This window comes from Asterias amurensis, chromosome 1, assembly GCF_032118995.1.
Source record: "Asterias amurensis chromosome 1, ASM3211899v1".
NCBI classification, from domain to species: Eukaryota; Metazoa; Echinodermata; class Asteroidea; order Forcipulatida; family Asteriidae; genus Asterias; species Asterias amurensis.
In genome coordinates this window covers 14,872,696-14,896,577 of record NC_092648.1, presented here as the reverse complement: position 1 = coordinate 14,896,577, position 23,882 = coordinate 14,872,696, and the positions used below count along the sequence as shown (strand labels likewise).

At 39.7% G+C, this 23,882-nt stretch overlaps 1 protein-coding gene across 2 annotated transcripts; it reads right to left on the bottom strand.

Annotated features, from left to right (window-relative positions):
- Positions 1-449: 449 nt before the first annotated feature.
- On the bottom strand, positions 450-21,927 carry LOC139946886 (uncharacterized). 2 transcript variants are annotated; one of them, XM_071944661.1, is made up of 11 exons: positions 21,718-21,927; positions 11,464-11,677; positions 10,782-10,925; positions 9,593-10,230; positions 8,453-8,876; positions 7,376-7,909; positions 6,724-6,860; positions 6,004-6,130; positions 5,421-5,546; positions 4,938-5,072; positions 450-4,467 (listed from the first exon to the last, which is right to left on the bottom strand). In XM_071944661.1, the coding sequence occupies exons 2-11, from the start codon at positions 11,671-11,673 to the stop codon at positions 4,312-4,314; spliced, it is 2,631 nt and encodes an 876-aa protein (XP_071800762.1). In that variant the 5' UTR covers positions 11,674-11,677; positions 21,718-21,927; the 3' UTR covers positions 450-4,311. The 2 variants fall into 2 exon arrangements, with proteins under 2 accessions (XP_071800762.1, XP_071800754.1); XM_071944653.1 differs by lacking the exon at positions 21,718-21,927 and adding an exon at positions 16,886-17,156.
- Between the last annotated feature and the right edge of the window lie 1,955 nt (positions 21,928-23,882).

Genomic DNA, 23,882 nt, shown 5'->3' with positions numbered 1-23,882 from the left:
TGGTCCAGTGGTAAGACTGCAGGGCTTGCAATCACAAGGTTGTTGGTTCAAATCCTACCAAAACCAACTGGAATTGGGGAGCCGTTATTGACTGTGTGTAGTTGGAGCCAATATTGAATGATGACTGCTTCTGTGGGTTCAAAATGTCCACGTTTCTTTTCTTTGCAATGGCTGTAGCTGGGGGGGGGGGGACACACCCCGGACTACCCCATCAAATAATCATAGATGCTAATGTTTGTATGAGAGAGATTGGCTGTTGCCAGCTTGGTATCTATACCACCTTGTGGGCTGGAGTTTGCCGAGTTCCCTTGATGGAATGATTATCTAAACTAAAACAAAAAACAAAAACAAAAAACAAACAAGCAAACAAACAAACACCCCACCAAACAAACAAACAAACACCCCAAACAAACCAACAAACCAACAAACAGTGAACACAAAGCATACAATTTGAAAGGTTTCATGGTAAAAAAACCATCGTTTTTTTTTATTGAGCTACAAAACATGCCACAAAAAATAACACCCAAGTACACGGTATTAAACAAAGTGTACATATTGTAATATAAATAGTTTGTTACAAAGCTCGATGCCAACATTAGAAGCAAATTGTGGGTAATTCTAAAACCAAACTCGAAATCTCAACAAATGGCATTATACAAATCAATGTTGGTGACTGACAATTCAACACACAGTTCTTTAGGCCTTCAATTTTCCCCATGTTTTTGCCTTGTGCAATTAATAGATTTCTTTGAAGACTTTTGTGAATACTTTCTATGAATACATAATTAGTATTATTTTTGTGATGTGTCATTTAAAAGGGTAGTCATCATTTAAGTTCATCCAACTAACCGAATTGAACAAAGCACCAACTATCCCGCATTATCCGAAACATGGAATAACATTTTTTACAAGGTACAAACAATTGTATATTAAAATTTTTATTAGTGTTGTTTCATTTGAATACTGATAGTCTTCCAACTCATTTCAGGTTATAACAACTTACGTAAAACCAACACCCACATTGTTATAAATGGTTATATATTTTTATTACTTGTGAATAATTCATTCCCATCAATCCTAATTATAGTTCTTAAAATTAATCATTGAATTAAAAAAAAAAGGTATGTAATTTCAGAGGCCCCTCACCATGAGTAGTACTGCACTGAAAACTTGAAGCTGTTACAGAACACTGCATGAACCTTTGTGTGTAAAAAACAATCAACAACAGAAATACTACAAAACACGATTTTTGATCCAACGGCAGAACTTGCAAAAAGTATTTATGAATGACCAAACAGAATTTTGTACTAAAGTGAATGACCAAACAGAATTTTGTACTAAAATCAATCTCATCGCAACCCCCTTTCCAATTAACAGTACTTTTAGAAAACTAAATTAAAAAAGGGTATAAATTAAAACAAATATTTTAAAATAGGATTATTACCAACGTTCCATGTTAGAATTAAAACTAAAACTTAGTTACAGGTATCGTGCGATAAAATAAAACTGTTTTAGAGATGCATATACATGGTTAAAGAATACAATCAAATACAGCAAATAATATGCGAATTTAGCCAGAACCTAGCACAAACAAAAGATGTCACACTTTGAAACTAGAAAAAAACATACTAGTCCAATAAAACAAACATCCATTGCTACGTTAAAATTGTGTGAAAGGCAGTGGATACTATTGGTAATTACTCAAAACAATTATTAGCTTGAAACCTCACTTGGTAATGAGTAATGAGGAGAGGTAAATAGTATAAAACCTTGTAAGAAACGGCTCCCTCTGAAGTAAAGTAATTTCTTGAAAGAAGTTATTTTCCGTGAATTTGATTTTGAGACCTCAGGTTTAGAATTTGAGGTCTCGAAATCAAGCATCTGAAATCACACAACTTCGTGTAACAAGGGTGTTTTTTTCTTTCATTTAATATTATCTCGCAACTTCAACGACCAATTGAGCTCAAATTTTTATGCATTTGTTGAGATACATCAAGTGAGAAGACTGGTCTTTGACAAATACCAATAGTGTCCAGTGTCTTTAAGACATAGTACCTCAAATGTAACTAAATGAGCAGTAGCCACCACAGGACAACCAGCCTTTTTAACAAAGAAGTACTGTTTTTAGTTTAAGAATGTCAACTGGCTACCAATCAACTGACTAGAGTAACTGTTAACAAATAAAACCACCAAGTAATATAACAACAAACTGCTCCTAGGTTTTGTGTTTATAAGGAAGAACTGTTACACCCGGTTCAGACAGACGCTCCAGAGTCGCGCCGAACCAAATAGATAAGAAGCGACTCTGGGTCGACCCAAGTGGATTTTGGTTTCAGACAGGCGAACTTAACATAACATTTACATTAGGTTCACCTCATGACAAGATCGACGTCTGAAACCAAGGCGCTCAAGAGTACTTCTGACCGACTGCAACAGTCGATCTTTCGACTTCTAGCACGTTCAGTCGCTCCTAACTGTTTCAGACATCAAACTTTTCATGTACTTAATTCAGAATTTGGTTCGGCGCGACGCTGGCACACCCGTCTGAAACGCGTGTAACTTTGTTAACTAAAGCCTACTGGACTATATACACAGTGTGAGATATTAAATTGTGCAGCAGGAACAAAAAACAGTATAAAATATAATTTCTCTATGCACACTGCTTTGATCATAAACTATGGGGAAATAAGACACTCTTCTAACATAAAATTAATTTGTTAATATAAAATAGTACATACAAAATTTGGGGAAAATAACATTTTGAATGCTGGAATTTCAAGTTAAACCTTCAAACAAACAAGGAAAATAATACTTGTAGTTGAAAGTTAAGCAGTGGGTTTGAGTCTATGGTTACATTACACCGGTTGATACTGCGAATGCGATACAAATTTTGAAGTCACAAATTTGCAATGAATAATTCGCAACAATTGAGCTGTGTTCAACTCCTGCGAAACATTCACGTGACGTCAAACCCGGTTCACATTCACATGGAGTCTGAACCAGGCTAAACTTGCAATTTATTTTGATCTCTAAGTCTAAGGCCGTGTCCGAATTGGTGGCTACGGCTGCGGCTACGACCGTTGCCAGGGGTGTTGCTAAGGGCGTCCTATACTTCAGTGCACGACAACGCGGCGATCCGGCCGTAGCCGTAGCTGCCAATTTGGATACGGCCTAATACCCTAAATTAACATTGAGATAAATGCTGTGTTTTTAACTGTAGAAAAATAGGGTCATGGTTTGGGTTCCAGCAGACTCCATAAGCACCAAATTTGTCCATAAAACTTCCAAATCAGGACACCTGGAAGGCATTAAAATGTATAAGCCATTCTGACCTTATTTGTAAGCATCTTGAGCATGCCTTCATGGACACCTGACTTTCTTGCTGATGCTTGAAATGAACTTCAACAAGTCCTTTTTATTTCTCTGTTACAGTTAGTGAGTTTGATTACTTATTTTTACTTCTCTGAAACTGCCTGACCCGATAAATTCAACAGGACATGCTTACCTTTGTGAAAAAAAAAAAACATTCAAGAGATTTCTTGATAAGAGATTTTTTTGATAAGAGATGTATATAATCGTAAAGAAAGAAAAAAATAAAAGCAGCAGTACTGTCTACATGAATCAACACCTTTACCAACTAAATGCATTTCATACAAAAACATACAGGAAAATCACCTAACTGTACATATATTTCAAAATTAAGCTCCTAATGGTATAAGGCAATTACTGTAATAAAAATATATATACAACTCATACAGGAAGATTGAAGCCTGGTTCATACTTCTCGCGAATGCGAAGCAAATTTTGACGTCTTGCTTTTTTTCGCAGCAAATATTTCGCAGGTGAATTTGCAGCGTCAAAATTTGTACAGCATTCGTATTTGCAAGAAGTATGAACTGGGCTTTAATGTTACATGTGGACCTATTTAGAAATGAATACTAATTTTGTTATGCAATCTATGGTACATAACTAGGTAATTTTACATTGTAGCCCCTATCACACTTTAATCCGGAGAATCTCTGTGTTAAGGAAAACATTTACAAAAAGATTCTCTGGATTAAGTGGAATGTTCACGCTTAACTCTTTAGGGCTAAAAATTCTCCCGGTTAACAAACCCAGCGCTGCAACTTCCCTTTCAGAGGTCTTCCCCATTTCCATATTGTTTGGTTAAAGCTGATACAAAAAAATTCTCCCGGAAATAATACACAATCAGCCCACTCTACAAGCCGATGTAATTAGCCGGTAATAATATACAAGTAATAATATACAATGAGCCATAGACTTTCTACAATAGTTGTTACCATGAAGACTTCACTTGGGTCTGAGTTGTCTCATTAAGTTGAGGAGGGTCGCATCCGGTCCGGCTGTGCGCAGGAACGGGTGCTGAAGGAGCTCAAAGGCAGAGGCTCGCTGGGTGGGGTCGCGTACCAGCATTCTCTCCACGAACCCTTGCAGTCTGGGCGAGGCCTGGGTTGGGGAAGAATAGCAAGTAAAGGGATGTTATTGGTATTTTTTTTTATGAGTCTGAATTTAAAATAAACAACTGATGGTTTCATGGACTACAGAATATGGAGAAAATGAATACCATGGGAACACAATGTTACAAAAATCAACAAAAAAATGTGAAAACGAGTCTACCAATAGACCCCCAAATCAAAGGTGATTTGGGATTTTTCCCCAAAAATTTGAATCCAAGAAGCTTTACTGACAGTAACGCTTCTCAGATTGTGTATTCCAAGTACAAATTTTTCTTCCTGCGTGAACATGACCGCTCCAGATTTTTAGCAATATCGCAAAAATGCTACCACCTTTTGAAATGAAAGTTACGCAAGTTAGTTTTATGGTATATACATGTATCTACAACTAGATAGGATTGAAATAAACAGTGGGTTCCAATTACCAAACTTATACAATCCATTTCAGAAGCAATCTCTTACCTTGTGAGGATTCTTGAGTTTAGGAGGGGGCATGTCTCGGATGCGTCTCATGGCTTGCAGTGGAGGCTCATTGAAGAATGGAGGCTCACCGTCTACCATCTCCATTACCATGATACCTAGTGACCAAATGTCAACCTGTGTAGGGTAATAAATGAATCAGATTAACAGTCGACCAGATGTACCTGTGTAGTGAAGACTGTGCTGGGATATGGCAGGCCTCAAAACAACCCATGGCATGTGCAGCAAATGACGTGGTGCCCTGTCCTTTTGCTGTGGTGCCCTTTGCAAAGTTCCAATACAAATTGAAATGTTCCTGATAGAGGTGCCCCTTTCCAGAGGGAAATTGCTGTGCCCCTTCATCATAATTCAAGATCGAAATTCAAGGCCTGAGATGGTGTAAAATTGCTCTTTCATAAAACAAAGGGCTGAATGTAATGGTTCAAAGATGATGGAATGTGAAAGAGAAATGAAAACAAAATGTACCTCTGGTCCGTACGGTAGCCGTGAGATCACCTCTGGAGCCATCCAGTACGGGGTGCCCACCAGCGACTTCCTCTTGGGCATGTCTGACGACACTTGGGCACAGAAACCAAAATCGGACAACTTGACCTGTGGGCAGGAGACAGGAGGTACTAATAGTTACGTCAGGGGTGAGAGTCATTGCTGATGAAAAAGTCTAAAACTAGGGCTCAAACATGATAATGTATGTTAAAATGACAGCATTTCAAGCATGTCAACCTTTTGGTAACCCCTTGGGTTTAGATTTCACAAAACAGTTCAGATACTGGACAAACTTGTTTGGCACAACATTTTCACCAGACAAGAATTTATTTTACAGGAGCAGACTTAAAATGAGTCGAACAAGAAGTCAGAGAAAATCCATATCATTTTTGTTTATGTGTACATGTAAGTGTACTTCGATACTCTTGAAAGAGAGTTGAAAGATAATTATCACACTCACAATCAATGTTTTTTTCACAAAGATAATGCACAATTTATGAATAGACATCAGAATGGCCACAAAGGCATGGAGTACAACAAACTGATGTTTGATAAAAGTGTTTACCTTGCCGTCATGTGTAAGCAGTATACTATCGCTCTTAATATCTCTGTGTATGACACCTTGAGAATGTAGGAATGCTAATGCCTTCAGGATGGCCTTGCACACATACGCTATCATCTCCTCCTCCAATCTGGGATAACAACAAAGATTTCATTCATTAATCACATATACAACATGTTCAAATTTCTTTTTCTATCTTCATACTATGCAAGAATGGCGCTGCGTGTCTTGGCTGAGCGATTAAGAGTTTCTGATCAGGAGAGTGTGGGTTCAAGTCCCAGTCATGACACTTGTGTCCTTGAGTCAGATAATAATATCATTTCTGCTTTGACCTTCAGATAGGACAATAAACCATAGGTGCCCTGTACAAGAATTGAGCACTTATCGTAAGAGTAGGGGTTAACCCCTGCTATTCTGGTACACATAGCAAGTACCTTTGTTTAAAGGTTTTAAGTTCTATAATAAAGACTGCTGTTAAAGAAAATATGGATTCCAACATAGGTTCACCTTACTAGAAAATGCTTTGCCCGAATCACTAGTTTTGTCAACACCCATTTGCTTTAATGTCCAATGACATTATGTTTCAAATTTCACTCTGAAAGAGTGTCAAATAAAATGACATTTTACACCATTTTTATGGGACTCTATCTATTGGAAACTGATTGAATGACAAAATAGATTTTGACCATGCGGGCCCGTCTTTAAAAACTTGGAAGTGCCTACTTATGCGTGTGGGTGACAATGTCCGTGAGGGCCCCTCCTTCTAAGAACTCCATAACAACCCAGAGTTCGTCTCCTACAAGGTAGCTGTTGTACATCTCCACAATGTTGGCATGCTTGTAGTCTCTCATGATCACAACCTGTACACGGGATAATATGAACAGAGAAAGGGCTTGTTGACTAACATGTCAAAAGGGTTTGGAAGAGGAATCATTTCAAGTCTGAGATGAGTGAAAATATGTTGATAACAAGTGTCCTTATAAAGTGCATTTTACAATAACCGTCTCAATGCACTTTACATTAGTGCCTTGGTCTTTTGGCCAATAACTCTCCTAAAATCTGTCTCGCCTCCCTGGGGAGTATGACAACTGCATGCTTTTTCAAACACAACATCAACCCCTCACAGGTACCAATTTATACTCAAACGCCAATATCAGCAGAGTCTGAATAATGTGTTACCCGAGTAGCCTTTGAGTAGAATATTTTTGCTGGAATTGGGAGAGCTTTAACCAGGTACAGACGTTAAAAAGTCTGAATTCAGTTAAAAGTCTGATTTATCTCATCCCTGGTTAGGGTTAAAGATGGGAGCGCCATGTCACCAACATTAAAACAATGTTGCCTCTGTTTGCCAAGTTAGTCATGAGAGAATACTGACCTCATTGAAAAGCAGCTCCCTCCTCTGCTGTTTCCTCAGGTCCATCTTCTTGACCGCTACCTGTCGTCCGCTCCCTCTCTCCGTGGCGATGCACACGATCCCCGTGGAGCCCTCTCCGATCTTCACAAAATGGTCCAAGTGATGCCGCGGGTCGCCCTGATTGACCACCATCTGCAAGGCCGCCCTGAACTGTTCATGTGACACGCGCTGCTCGCCGGCCGGGGTAGGGGTGGGACCCTGGAACCCTTGGGGAGGTGGTTGCTGTGGGAGCTGGTGTTGGGGACCCGGTTGCATGTTGGGCCCGGAGTCACCATTGGGGCCACCGTTGGGTCCCGACTGAGGTGGATGACTCTGCTGATGGGGGTTGAAGTGATTTTGGGGCCCTGGGTAACCGGGCTGTCCTTGTTGGGGATGGTGGGCGTTCGGCCCGTTGTGTGGCATGTGGTGACTGTCGGAAGAATGTGAGGAAGTTGGGGATCGGGGATGCTCGTTACGATCTAAACTCATGCGGGAGAAATCGTCCACTGGATAGTTCTGGAAAATGAAAACAAATACAACTTTGTGTTATTAAAGATCAAATTGTTATAATAATCCTAATAACATTAGCATTAGCATATTTTACCATCCATGGGACCTACAGCTTTAAGTCTTGTTTTAAGGACAAATCAGTCATGATGGTAGGGTGTCTTGCCCCAGGATGCACATGCCACAAATGCCACAAATGGGCCCTGAAACCACATCCAGACATCATTCAAGCTTATGCCAAGTGCACTACACCACTCTACCATGAACCCTAATGAATGCTTCATTTATTTATTAAGATTCGCAAAGAAGAGCTATTTGACCATTCTTCCTTATCATGTCTACATGTGTGAGGATTCCAACAAATTGTTCTAGTTATATAAATCAAATGCGAGGTGCTTACAAGAAATACAGACATTTCCAACTATGTTGTAATTGTTCTTCAGGCCTTGAAAGAGGCCATGGCCACTTTTGCTCTGGTCTTTAGCTTCAGTGCCCTCTTCAAAACTTTCCCAAAGACATTAAGACTTTTCCAACAAAGCCGTCGAAACTTACCGATTGTGGATGCTGCCTTGGAAAAGTATTGGAAGACTGAGATGAAGGCGGATGCCCCACGCCTCGGTTATCGCCCCCTGGGCCCGGCTGCCCCGGATGCTCACGAGGAGAAGGTCCCCTCCCCTGAGGTCCTCCTGGGTGTCTGGCCGAATGGTTCGCATGGTTCATGCCTGGATGGCCACCCTGTGGCCCGTCGCGCTGTGTCATCGGAGGTCCGCCAGGATGCCCAACCTGGGTTGGATGACCCCCTTGCGGCAGGTGCCCTCCTTGGTTAGGTGGAGGTCCCCCTTGGTGGGGTGGTGGCTGGCCACCAGGGGGTCTGCCTTGGAATCTCCCTGGTGGTCCATTCTGACCTTGGTGCTGGGGAGGGGGTGCTCTCTCTGGTCCTCTGTTGTCTGGTGGTCTCCTGTCCCTATCCATTTGCCTTGAAGAAAAATAGCCAATACAGTTTTAACTTCTACATATCACTCATGACTCTATAAAACTGACTTTTGGGAGATTTTGGGGTCACTGGAGGCAGCAGACTAAACGATCCTTTTTGGGCACTATTGCAAGCATATGTATAAGCATGCAAACTACTTGCGAGAGCTGTGAAAAAAGATCGTCCAAATGTCTCCCATTCAAAGTCCACAAACAAGCTCCTCGCTGTTACATGCAAGCGCTTCCTTGTTGTTCACCCTAAAACATGCGAAGGAAGCTCCTATACCCTGTAAAAAGGAACTGCAACTTGTATTTTTTAAATGCTAAGTTATTTTCCAGACAATGTCAAACACCAGATGGCAATTTGATCACGACAACCCCTTCATTTCCTGCTCTTTCGACATAAGACCATTCTGTTGCCCAAGTTGGTTGAAAAACTGTGGAAAGCCATTAATGCAAAACAAAAACAGATAGCTACTAATTGTAATAATTCAACAGAAATATTCAAACATGGAGTTTAATTTGTTGAAAACAAAACAACCGACCATGGGAGATATTTTATTCAATTGAAAGTTTGCAAAATAAATTATGAATTTGTTCAGAACATCCACTAACACCATTGAGTGTTTCACTAACATCAGCCATCCATGCCAACCAGCTCAGTTTGTTTATCAACAATGGAAAGGTCTATACACTTGTATGAATTTAAATGAAACCAACCTTGGATCTGGATGCCGACTGCCCTGACCTGGCCCATGTCCGTCTCTTGGTGGCTCCCTTGTCCCACGCTGCTGCTGCTGGTCCAATTCCTGTCTGTTCCCGAAGCTCTCTGACCTACTATTATTACGGTTGTCTCTCGGTGGTTCCCGACCGTGGCGTTGCATACTGCCGTGGTCATTTACTGGTTCCCGCCCATGGCGCTGCATACTTCCATGGTCGTTCGCTGGTTCTCGACCGTGGCGTTGCATGCTACCTTGGTCGTTCACCGGTCCTCTTTGTTCCACCGGCCAGTCATAGTTTGACTTGGGTCTCTGCCCTTGTTCATTCATCCCTCTCTGTCTGTCCATTTGATCATAGTTCCCCTTGCCTGGTTCGCCGTGCTGGGACTGGGGTCTCGGGGGCATGTTTCTCCTGTCCATCGTACCCCCTCTGTGGTTTGGATCCCTGTGGCGGGGATCGTATGAATTACCATGGCTGTCCATTCTGCCTCTGGCGTGATGGTCTGGGTAGCCCGGGTCACCCCTGGGTCCGGGATGTCCCCTGGGACCTTGTTCTCGGGGAAGCGTTGAGTAACTTGGCGGAGGCTGGTCATATGGATGCGATGGTATCCCATCACCTTCATGTGGTGACTCCACAACCTAGAAAAAAAAAAGAAATTTAAATCTAGATTCATTTGCATAATATAAAATCTGGGGCACATGTCCAAGCAGGAAGAATAAACCATAATAGGAAAACACAATCTGAGAAACTAGATTCGAATTTTGAAGCATAGAAACTGGTATCTCTTTATATCAAGCGCATTACTTTAAAGTAAAATGTTTCTCAAAATGCTATATACTACCGAAAGCTGCTGTAGGCTTTTAACTAAAAGTTGTTATTGCCATTTTTCTTAAGAGTAACTACCAAACTAAACCTTCACTTTAAATCAGGGATGTGATAGGCAGCTGAATAAAAACCTGAACTGTGAGTTAAAAGCTTGAAAATTTGAGAGCGCAAAGCCTGCTTACATTTATTTAATCATTAGACATACTTCTACAGTTGGTTTTAAAAGCCTTACTTTGCAATTTGTGGTGTGTTCTACATGGTTTTATCTTCATGGTCTAATGAATTTGGTCTTAATTATAAAAAAATCGAAAGTAAAACAAAGGTATTCCCGGAGAAATCACATCCCTGTTTAAGCCTTACTTACCTGTGGTTGCTGTTCTCTTCGTTGCCGTAACCTGGACTGGTTCTGATTCCGCAGTGAGTTGGATCTAGCTACTGATATCTTCTTGGGTTCAAAGCCATTGGATTGACCAACGCCGGTCGGTGAGCTTGGACCACGGACAATGTGCTGCAATAAGTGTATATTGTGCATTTATAAATATGGATGATAAAAATCATGTTTGGGTTATTATGAATGTCAAGTTATATTCAACAAATACAAAGTCCTCTGTAACATTAATGGCAACAAAGTTTCTTCCATCAGACCAAACTCCACAGCGTTTTCTCCCAAACAGTGGTCCACTGGACAAATGCTAAAACACCAGAAGACCAGTCAAAATTCACTCCAAGTAGTCCAACTGGCTAGTTCAGTTTCAAAAGCTTCCCTTACATCATTTGAATTATGGACAGTGAAAAAGATGATGGACTTGTGAAATACCAAGCTAATTGGTCCGGCTGGCCACTCACTAAAAGAGTTAGGGGCAAACCCCACTCCAGGGCCAGAATTACACAGAGACCGTGGCCTCTGCTACCTTGTTCTTTCTGCCCATTCAAAAGTTTCTAAAAGACTCCAAGATTTTTTAACGGAAATGCCCTTTGCAAAATAAAAAAGACCTTGCCCACTCAATAGATGAAATTCCAGGCCAACGACTCCTCCTCAAACTTACCTTCAACCCAGTCACTTCTGTTGGAGTGATGAGTGAGGGGTCCACAATGGGGCTTGGCCTCTTCTCGTCAGCCCCGATGATGTTGGCCCACTGACGGGGAAGCCCCATGTACTTTCCCGAGTCGCGGTCATATCCGGTGTGGACGCGGTGCTCAAAGTTGTCTGGCTTCGAGATTTCAATCCGCAGACCTTTCTTCTGTTTCTTGAACATTTTTCTGTGAATGTTAAAAAGAGACAATGGTGGAGTTAGTTACTTAAAATTTACAAAGTAAAAAACTTTCAAACGTTTGTGCTCCAGGAAATTCTGTACAATGATGTGTTGTACAAAGTTCAAACAAAAAGTACACAAACTTTTTAAAATGTAGTATCGCCTCTTTACTTCCATCAAGAGTTTTTTCTCACAGAGACGCACCACAAGTCCCAACACACAAACCATCCATCCACTTTAAAAGCCAAATTTCTTTGCAAAAAGTGAACTTCTGTTCCGTTGAAAAAAAGAGGGTTTCACCCGCAGCCTACAGTGTGAGGATTTCTTCACTTCAAGACTTGGTTTAATACTCAGAAAGCAAGTCACACAGCATCCCTCTTCCACAAAAGATTCCAAAAAAGCAGCTGACGACTTCCAATAATCTACATCACACGGAGCGAGGAATCTAGCCTAAGTTCTGATATCTCCAAACGCCCTGTCTACTATCCCATAGAGTCACTATGGTGCATATCAACTGTCAACTGCACTCAAACTCCAAGTGAGTATTACATGGTAGCTGTATGTTTACACTGTTTCATGGGACATTCTTCAGTCCCCTGATAGTCTGCGTCTCTGCTTGGTATCAGCACAGCAACCTACTGTGAACTCCAGATAAAATAACTTGGGAACTCATGGGTGTTTCGTACATGATCAGAATAGAGATCTCGGCATGACGGATGACCCAAAGGTCAGAGGTGACCAAAGCAGTCTTCTCAGATTCTGTACATGTTTGCAAAACTGGAGACGGGGAGAGCGTGGGCTAACTCTGGTTTGATTACAAGAAGATAGGAGACAACTGTTTGGCAAAGTATTTGTATGCCTACGTGTTTGCCTACATGTATGCCACATTCCCCAACAAGATGTTATGTACTTGAACAAGGACGCACAAGGTGTGCACCAAGGTTCTTCCTAGTTAAAACATCTGAAGACCAGTTTGTTTACTCTTAGGAATGTAGAATACCAGTAGACACACTTTTCCAAACAGTTGTCTCTCCTGTCAAAATCTCCAACAAGTGGCCCGGCTGGCTGTTTCAGTGATTGAAAAGCAATCCTGATTAATATGAAATATGGACCACCAGTGACAAAAGATTACAGACGAGTGAAACGTCAAGTTAAATGGTCTCACTGGCAAGTCAATGGTAAACTTAAACTGATCTCATTTAAGGGATTAAGACTCAGGTATTTCAGATCAGCAGCGTGTGGGTTTGAGTCCCAGACGTAGGAGCTACTTTCCCATTGCTTTGCTTAGATGGCACGTTGAGCTGTATAGGTTCAAGGATTGTCAGGGTATGAACCCCAGTGTTTCTGGTTCACATAGCAAGCAGCCTTGTTGGCTTACATATTTCAAGCTACAGCGATTATGTTTACGGCATTCTTGGTTTCATTCCAAGAAATATATAAAATATAATGTTACTGTACTTGATACCCTGTCAGAGAGGATCCACATTCTCATTACCAGACAAAAATGCCACTTGATTCATCAAGGTTGAGCTTTAACAAGCTCTACTCAAGTAAACAATGACAGGAATAAACAGGGGTTATTATCACACCTGAGAAGAAGGAAAAGTATATCAGATATTTAGGTTGCGGAATGTGCGCCATCTGATAAAGTTACATGTAAATATACCATACACTTGTGCACAGAAAATTTATGGAATTTCCTTAGAGGTTATAAAATCTGCCTTGGTTTCCGAGTAAATGTACTTTCAACAATTTTCCTAACAACAAAATATTAGTGTTGTGTGCATTGAAAGCATAAATTCGTCTAGCGTTGCTTCCAAGTGCATTGTGTACACAATTAGAAAATGCGTTGAATTGAAATGAAAAACCCAGTTTACAGCACTTTAAAACCATTTGATTGCAAAACAGAGAGGGACACAAATTACAACCTGTTTATTACTGAGAATGATTTATAGAAGAGATCTAAAAGACTGCACACGAGATACATATATTGTTCAGTATAAATTCAGCAAACACTGACATCGATAGTTTCAATGCTGCCTGTGCCCCAATGGTAATTTTATCTGGAATTGCTTTCAAGTCATTATCTAAGTTGAGCATCTTTTAGGCAAGTTATGACAATACGCAGTAAACCACACTCATTGGACGCAGTATGAGCATACATTAACCCTGATGCAAATTCTTAGGGAGATGTGTTACTATGTATTGTTAATGTCAAGAAGATCCCAGATTGATTATGTCCATCAATAATGCCACTCCTGTCACGTTCACATCCACAGACTATCCATCATGCAAGATCAAGACTAATACATCAGCCTCAGATCTTACTGTATGATGTGTAGTGTAATGTAGGTCATCCTCCAGACACAAGATAATGAGGAGTCTTAAACTATTCCTTCAATAAACAAGAAGTCTCAGAGCCAGGGACATCTCTCCCTCAATGTGACGACAGACACATTTGAAATTGGAGCGAGAACTCACCAAGTAGAGGGATGGGATGATTTATCATGCAGCCAGATAAAACAACTGGATAGTTTGTCAAATAATCCAAAGCCACACATTTAAATGAAGCGTCGAATCCTGACAACAGAGGGTTGCCAGGGTTTCTTTTTAAAAACCACCATGTTATGAATAAGTAAACCAAACTTCGTTTTTCATGGCTGAAATTTTTGGAGGGAACTTCACAAGACCGCAGGGCTTGTACAATGTAACGTAGGTCATTGTTTTTACTGGACCAAATCTTATTTTTTCAAGTCCAGTTTTAAAATGAGTAAATGAGTTGAACAAGCACTATGAAAAGATTTAATCTCTTGTATCATGCTACATGTACTTTGAGACTGACGACTCAACTTAATTTATGAGATATAGTGTCAAATTTTTAAAAAAGATTACATAATAAGGTTACTGTTATTAGTCATTTGAAAAATACAAGACCAATGGACAAGGTCATGTATTTACTGGCACAACACTGTATTGGCCTTAGTCAGGCCTGTGGCCCAGTGTTAATTTCAATCCCTACTTTCAAGTGTTTAGGTACAGTTTGTAAGATGTTGGTAAGTGAGCAATTTAAAGTACATTTTGACACTCCATCGTACTTCCTAACTCTGACTAAGTAAAACCTTGATTCAGTTAGCAGGATTACTATTAATGCTCCATTTTAATATAATCCGATCGTACAAGTATTGATTGAATAACAAATCTCCCCCAAGGTTGGTTAAGTCTTTAAACTTGTTTACTGGTCAAGGTCTCGAAATCTCAGGGTATGTAAATATAGGAGATGGTTCAATAATCATAATCGCACAAATTTGTTAAGTCTAGTTATAGCACAGCCTTGGAAGGGGTCCACTCGGTCCCGAATTGCCTTTACCCTCTAGCGTATTTTTATTAGAAATAGTATCAAAGATAAGAGCATGGTCAGTCTTGGAAAAATCAGATGGAACACAGAAACAATTGGATTCCCGTTGCAAGCTTATTGCTGTATCTAATCCATATGTAGCAAGATTGAATCAAATTGAATTTTCACCCGCCTGTGAATCTTTAATTTCTGGTTTAATTAATGATCAATACCATGCTCAGCAATACCAGTCAGTTAAATTCTGAACATTGTAGTTTATCCCAAATATTGGACAATAGGCCTTACAAGTAATCATGCTGTCACCATCTCGGTCATGTTCCCTCTTTCCAATAACAGTAATGAATGCTTACATTCATTGCGCATGGCACCAGACTATTATTTCGTCTAGTCTCAATTTGGTTACAATGAGTTGGAACGGGGTAACATCAAGATGGCCACACAGTGATAAAGGTCTATTACTAGCAGGGGAAAATCGCTGCCATGGTTCAAAACGAGATGCAAACAAAAGTGAGGATTCAACGCCTCATCAAACTTAGCAGCTCTTGTGACAACTTCAAATTAGAAACAGATTGTCATGTACAGAGGGTTTGATCGTTCACTATGGTTTTATAAAGCACACATTCTAATAATACATTAGTCATTGCGCTACAGCAACGCACGTATATGTACAAAGATTTTAAACCATAAATTTGTAAAAATAAAAATACTTTTGAGTGTTTTCATAAACCAAAACTACCCAGAAATCGACAACACTTACTCATTACTCAAGTACTCATTTTATGTACATTTGTACACCGACATCACATTCAACAGCATTAATACCATCTTTAATGTAAATGTTTGTGTGGCTCCACTGGCTGTTTTAAAAAGGTTTGTACATTACTGTAGGCTATTACAGATTACATTGGACTACACACCTATTTCAGTAATCCGCAGATTTAATCTCATCTCCTGAAGTATTTCCTGCTGGACAAGATTACAGGAAAGCCCGGAATTTCCTATTAGAAATGAACGGCCACAGTCAGCGCTGGTAAAACTCTAACATTGGCTTGGCGAATCAACTCCAATTTTCCCACACACGCTGTAGGACGGTACAACTGCATCCGTGTACCTTTAATAGTACACAATGCCTTCCACTTGCTTAAATGATTTCAGTTCATGGTTTATGGTTCACCACAGACAGGTTAAAAATAATTGAACTTGATACCACGGCCATTTCCAATCAACCATGCTATTAAACAAACCCAACTCTACACACAGACAAAAAAACATGCATGCAACCTGTACCACAACCTTGTGGCATGAACAATTGACTGCAGTCAAGATCAGGTTTGTATCGATGTACACGTACATTTTCTACATCGATACATGTACGTGTACTTTTACTACAATGTACAGAAAGCTATTCCTGCTGGTATTGTAATCAAGATTCAGGACAATATGCTGAGTGTAATACTATCCGCAGTGTACAGTGCTAAGCAAATGAATTAATAAATCAAACTTGGTGAGAGTTTCTCTTTTATTAACGTATCAATCATACATGTAGGCTACTTGACTGGACTGTTTAATTAGTTAAAACGAAAAATTTCACTTCACTTTTTGCTCCTTCATTGTGTAAATGCAAAGATGGTTTATAATTTTTTGGGGTAATTTGACCAACTAAAAAAACAGAGCTTGTAATTATTCCCCAACTGACGGAATGAAAGCTACTCTGAGCACATCATTTTTATCCGTTACATAAACGAAAGACAATTTGGGGAATAAAAAACAAGTGTAAAAAACAAAACCTGCTTTTAAAATCAAGTAAATTATTCCATCACATTAACACAACAATGACTCAGACATAATTTTATCACTTACCGCCACCACGGCATGAGGAAACATTCACCATACCTCCTACACATCTCGAAAAAACTTTATCACCCACTCCTTTTTAAATTTCCAACAAGAATACCCGCAGGGTGAGAAAAGTTCCTCATCTGTTTATGACATTCCTTAAGCCATGAAAACTAGACTTGTAGACAAATTTGAGGCTTACTGAAGCAGTTCCCACTCAGAAGAACAAGTGGGAAACAGCTAGGTTGTCTGATCATAGAGAAAGGACCATGGACGTCTCTGTAGTCTGTTGTGTTTCCACTGCTTGGGTGTAGAATGAAAGCAAGAGAGAGACTTGGGGTTGGGCCAGACTCATCAGTCATGATCCAAACCAGGAACCTTCAAGCTCCTGATGTATGGCACCCATTATGATGCACCTAGGCATGGCATACCAGTCAGGACTTAATACCTTTGGGGGATCGGGGTCTTGACCTCGAGGTCGTCAAACCTTTTTTTCAGGACTCTATGTTTATTGTTTTACAGAGAGGAATGAAACTTTTTGCAGTTCACCCCTGAAGATTGAAGGTGTAGGCAGGGGTCAGTGTGGCTGCCAATTGGAAAACATACATTGTGTACACATGTGCTAAATTTACTTTCTGTAGACTGTATTTAGTAGAAAACCACATAAAATGAGAATGGCTGCAACCAATGGTTTACAAGGACTGAGTGTAACTTCAGGATTTTGTTACTGCCAGTTTATGTCAGATTTGTTTTGCTCACTCCTACTAGACAACTCTTTTCTAGACACAAGTGTAGCCTACTTTTAAGTACAACAGGCCTATGTACCTACTTGGCATGAATGTCCTCGGCATTTCTTTGATATTGATCACCCATTCAGTTGTGAATGTGGTCATGGCCTTTCCTAGTTAATATTAGATGACCATGATGGTAAGATGTCTGGGGTTGAAGCACCTGACACCCATGGAGCAATAAACTAGCTGACACCATACCCTCCACACCAGTTAATACCAGGCTATTGTAGAGCAATACTCATGGGTTGGGTATCCTCAGCTCAATTTCATAGAGTTGCCTTTAAACACAAACAATTAATAAGCTAAGCACAAAACAATTGTGCTTACTGCCAAAGGGTTGCCTGCCAAACATATGTATGCCAATGTCCATTCCATGTTATAGGATTCGAGTACTTTTTCAAAATGTCCACAGACATTTAACTTTACACGGTTTGAAGGTAATGATAGTAGAAAGCTTCCCTTCAAATATTACTTACTGAGGTGCTGTAGTGCAATTTTTAAGAAATGAGTAAAACAAGTCACAAACTAATTTTCGTCTCACTGAGACAAAAATTATTTTAGCATGTAAAAACCCATTAACCAGTATCAAAACATATCATAACTGGTTTTAATACGTTTTTGCATGCTAAAACTCAGACGAAAATTATTTTCATGGCACTATTTTACTCATTTCTCAAAAACTACATGTACACCACCTCAGCAAATAATATTTTAAGGGAAGCTTTCTACTATCATTATCTTCAAACTTTGTTAAGTTTAATGTAAATCTGTGGACATAGTGTTTTTTATTAGAAAAAAGTTCATAGACCCTTTGAACTGGTTTCCTGCTCAATTTTGCTTGGCTAAAGGTTTGCAACATTCTCTGCCTGAGCAGCTCTATGAAATTGGGCCAAGGACAGTTAGTACGTATATCAGCCCCTTGCAAACACTCAGACAGAAATTGTACCTTGAGAATCGTTGCTGTATTACTATTATCTGAATATAAAAGCATGCCTTTATTAAAATCAAAATAAAATTCCTATTCGTAAAAAATAGCTACAGAATGAGTACAATTAACCTTTTCTTGAATTACCAGATAAGGCTATATTGGCCTACAGAATAGGTCTAATAATAAAAATTGTTATGGATTACATTTGTAATGGCACTTCTCACTCAGGAAAACCGATCCAGGCGCCAACACAAACACAACTAGAAAACATCATACAAATGATTGATGAATATTATATTGCAGTTAAATGCATCAACGCTGTCCTTTTCATAAAGTTCATTGTACACATGTTACAGATGCCCTGGCAACAAGATGTCCAGCCAACTTGTCCATAACTCACACACTACAGACTGACTTGTCACAATTATTCCTTGGGGAGTGTTCAGACTCTGGTTCACACACAGTGTGTATGTACTCATCACAGCTCCTGTTTTGGTCTCCAGCACCATCCCCACTTAAAGAGGCCTCCAGGGGGACCAGCCTTCTGTAAACAGGTCTCTGTATAATGTCTCATCAGACAGCCACAAAGAAAGAATTATTTACATTACTCACTACAACTGGGTATTTTCATAGCAGAATCACATGAACAATGACTGCTGTGTATCACTTTATAAATACATGTACATGCACATTAGACAGGCTGTGGGTTTACACTATGTTTAGTTAGTAATCTCTCTCAAACAGTGGTCCACTAGCCAAATGCCAGTTTAAACACATTATGGGGACCAGTCAGAAATGTCGCCAAGTTAGGCTGATAGCGTAAAGTTCAATGTTGAAAAGCATCCCTAAATTGTATTTCATTTGAAATATTGCTTACTAATAGAGGAAAAGCTGACAGACCATAGAGCAAGGACCAGACAATGACAAACTAAACTGGTCCTGCTGGCCAGTCGCTAAAAAGGTTAAGGACGAATCTTAAACTTATAATTGTTCAAATAGAAGTACCACTCAGACTGATCATACAAGTTCCTTTTCCATGATCAGATTTCGCAAAATGTATAGTCTTTCAAATTCATGGTGAAACCCTTTACTATGTAAGTGCGTGTTCTAGTACAAAAAGGAATGCCAACAGCAGATTTTTATTTATAATAGAAAAGATAATTTTTCAAGCAAAACAAACAAATTACAGTGTATTACTGTGGACACTTCATTATGCACATGTATGGCTTATAATAAAACAGACTGCCAGACATTTGAAGATCATAGCCTTAACTTGTTATTTTGGTAGCTTTTAAATCTACATGTACATGTACTCGCAATAAGCCTCTTTTTATTGTGGTCATGTGACTTGTTGGTGCTGGTACTAATTATTCTTAAATAGCAAAAATTATGTGAACTGACACTTGTTGCATTCAGCAACATACATGAACTGGAACTATGTAGGTCGGGCCCTACAATGTCAAGCACATTTTTAATCAATTTTTTAACCATCTAAGTACATGCATGTACGCGTACTGTTGTATGTGATGCGAGACAACTATACCAAGATAGAATAAAATAGTTTTAAAAAAGTTAAGCTTAAGCAATTAAATCATATTTGTACCTCAATCGATTGGAGTGTTGCGATCTCTAAAAACCCATGGAGGAAAAACCTGGTGCCGCTATTTTTATTCCAATGCGTTCACAATCATCACTATAGCTGTGCATGGATATTCACAGTCGATTCACTTGTGTTGGTCAACTCACCGTCAACACGACCGATGCTATTTTATATAGCTGTATGGGCAAAACAGTTCCAAATGCAGGAAAGCGCCCTCTGTTGTCCATGATGTACAATACAAGCTCTGTGAAGAAGCAAGATGGCGGCCGACGGCTTTTGCTGCCTCAAGATAATTTTTTTCACGATAAAAAAAACCCTCATTTTATTACCGAAATGTAACCAAAACTAGTAAAAATTCTCTTTTGGTTAATACTTTACATTTCTATGACTCTTTTGTGGATTTTAAATATATTACTGGAGGTTTTGATGGTGAGTTTACGGCACCTAGCGAGTTGACATTGAGTTGATGGCAAGTAGTTGGACCTGTATTTTCAGTGCGTCTGACATTTCCTGACGACGTAGTGATTTCTGGTCAAGAAGAAAATTTCCCCTACAGCTTTGCACCCACTTGTGGGCACGGAAACACTCGGTTCATTCATCCCCTAATAATAACTTGTAAGAATAACCTTGGGATCGAGGTGATGGATACTGCTTCGGGTGTTCACACAGCACATAAACGGTTCAAGAACGTTGGTCATGCTTCAGCGCTTCAAAGAGAGACCACCATGTTAGATATAATGATGTTTACAAGGTATGCGTTCAGCCACAACTTTCATTCGAAGTCGTAAAAGACGGCATCAGCCCTAACAAATCTTATTTACCTGTGAGATTTTAAAGATCCGTAGGAAAATACTCGATATTTTGAAAGATATCTTTCATGAAAAAAAATATCGTTTTGAGACGATATTTCGATAAATTAAAAACCAACACCGATATTGGCGATATTGTTTTCAATATCGTATCGTGACGATATTATCGTCATATCGTCCAGGCCTATATGGCACCACCACTTTTTCATCGAATTTACCTCAATGAGATATCCCTTTTTGAAAAATTTAGTGAAAAAGTGGTGGCGCAATACAGAAAGTTATTCTTTGATTTTGTATCTGAAGTTGGATGTTGTCCATCCTCCATCATGTCCACCCAGCCAGCCAGACAGAAACACACACACACATTATCATTATTGATATATGAGTGTTGGCACTGCCACACCATGGCCAGTGTTCTTTTTATCTTTTTTGTTGATGTAGTCTAGTATATATAATAAATAAAATAGTAAGTACAGAGTAAAAATTGTTCTGGTTCCCACACCTCAGGATCTTATTCACACTGATTACATTCACCATGCATTTCATACACACCAATCACAATCACACATTCACATTTTGATTGACAACACTCGGCAGAAGAACCGAACCGAAGCAAAACCACCACGACCACCCAGCGGAGGTCCAGCATCGTCCCCTCAAAAACATACACAAAAAACACCTATTTTATCAATCAATTGCCGATAAACAAAAATAAAGAGAAACCTTACCTTATGTAGACGAAATCCCGCCACAACGCATCAACGTGAAATGGTGTTTATAAAAATCCTGACAAGTCGAAAACTTTGGAGTCCCCTGTGACTCAAAGCTTCGGAATTGATGAGTTCATGATGCGTAACTTCATCCCCATATCCAAATGGACGCCCTTCGCCTCCTCGCTGGTACCCTTGCACTGAACTTTTGAAATTATTTATGAGGAATTTTGCTGTGCTGGTCGGCAACCAGTGAGTATCGTCATCCGGGAGTTTTAAAGGTGCGGGATCTAGACTGGTGCCGCAGGTAAATCTAAAGTGCACTACAAACGCGTAGAATGAGTTTGGCGGTCATTTTTCAAGAAAACACCGAACTTTACACAGAACACATGCATTACAGGGACGTTACAAAATGTTTCATAATAAACAAAAAAGTTCTAACGTTTTGCTTGTTAATAAGTGTACGTTGTCCTCAAGCAACTGACCTCTATTTCCAGGGAAGCTTGTTGCCTTGTGTAAGTTCAGTTGTGGTTCACCTATTCTCTATACATTGTTTGATAAACCAACTTAATACAATACAATACATTAAATTTAATTTCTGTTCTGCTGTTTACTTTTGGGGGATTTCTGTTAATTAAGTGTTAAAATAATAAATAGTTAAAATCAGTGATTTCCTTTTTTTATTAAATTTTGTTACCATTAATATTATACTAAAGCAAATTTCCTTGTGTCGCAACTTGATTTTGAAAAACAGTGCGTACAATAATGATTCTTCGCGTCACATAATTCTCTGCGCATTCATTCACTTGATTGATGAATTGAAGAATGATCACTGGGGGATTTCGACTCCTTGCACCAAAGTGGAGTCTTCCACCATGGCCACACTGCATGCAACCTCTATAAATGCAACATTTCCACCATTTTGGGAGTCTATCGTTGACTCCCATTCCCAATTGTGGACAGGACAGGTGTGTGCCATTCTTCCTCCCTGTGTGTGTAACTTAGTGCACCATGCATTGTGCAAGGTAGAATGGGGTAAAAATCTTGATTTCTACCTCAATGATCTGAAGTGGATTCTACGCCAATTGTCACATTCCATTTCATATGTTCAATCTGTGTCTCACTGGTATTCTGCTTATATTTGCCTAGCAGAAAAACTTCTATGAAAATAATAGGTCCAGAACCAAGTATGACAATGCCAAAGTTGAGAGTCTGTAACACTGCAATTAATTCCTTTCAAATTTTCTTCACTTCACAGGCTGTCAATCAAGTACGTAAAGTGGATTGTGACAAACTCCTCATCACCCAATGATCCAAGAACGTACTGATTGACAAAATTGATACACACATGACTGTTGGTTTTACCTGCCAGAACAATGGCCGGCCGCCACAGCAAACTGCAACGTCAGGTTCTACAGCTCTATAAGCAGTTCATGCGACTAGCTGAACAAAAGCCAGGACTAGTCTCCCATGTGCAGTATGAGTTCCGCAAATGGGCCACCCTAGAGCGTACTGATGTTCTGCGTATCGAACACCTGTTACGGAGAGGTAATAGACAGCTGGTTATGTTGCAAAGAGGAGGGGTCGATAGAGCAGGAGCATTTGTGAGCGACAAAGATAGAACTTCTCCGATCACTTCAGACAAGAGTTGATAATATGTGGAAACCAATGGGGGACTTTTGAGACGCTGGTGGCAGCAGACTTAACAATCCCTCTCGCATAGGTCTAAGGACGTGCACTACTGGCCACAACTGTGAACAAGGACCATCCAAAAGTCTCCCATTAACTCTGGGCAAAACAAATTTATTGTGAAAATATTCGTTGAGTTTTTTCCTTGATGTGAAGGGCCAAAACAAGGCATAATACTTTGTTAAGACCAAGAGGTGAGACTGTAATGTGTCACTGAAGCTGTCAAAGTTGAGGTCAGAGGCTATAGCAACAACAAATATGTGCCGTCCAAACTTCCAGTAGCATTTTATGAAGCTACAAAAGCATTGTACGGAAATTTTACGGAGGAGTGGGATTCGAACCAAGCGTAACGACCTCCGGATTAATGTGCCGGCCCTCTACCAACTGAGCTATCTAGCCCTATGTTGGCAGTCTTCGGGTTTTGTCAATATCTTTGTTAACACAATTTTGGTAGCTGAAGTGACTGTGACGTCATTAAGATAAATGTTCACATT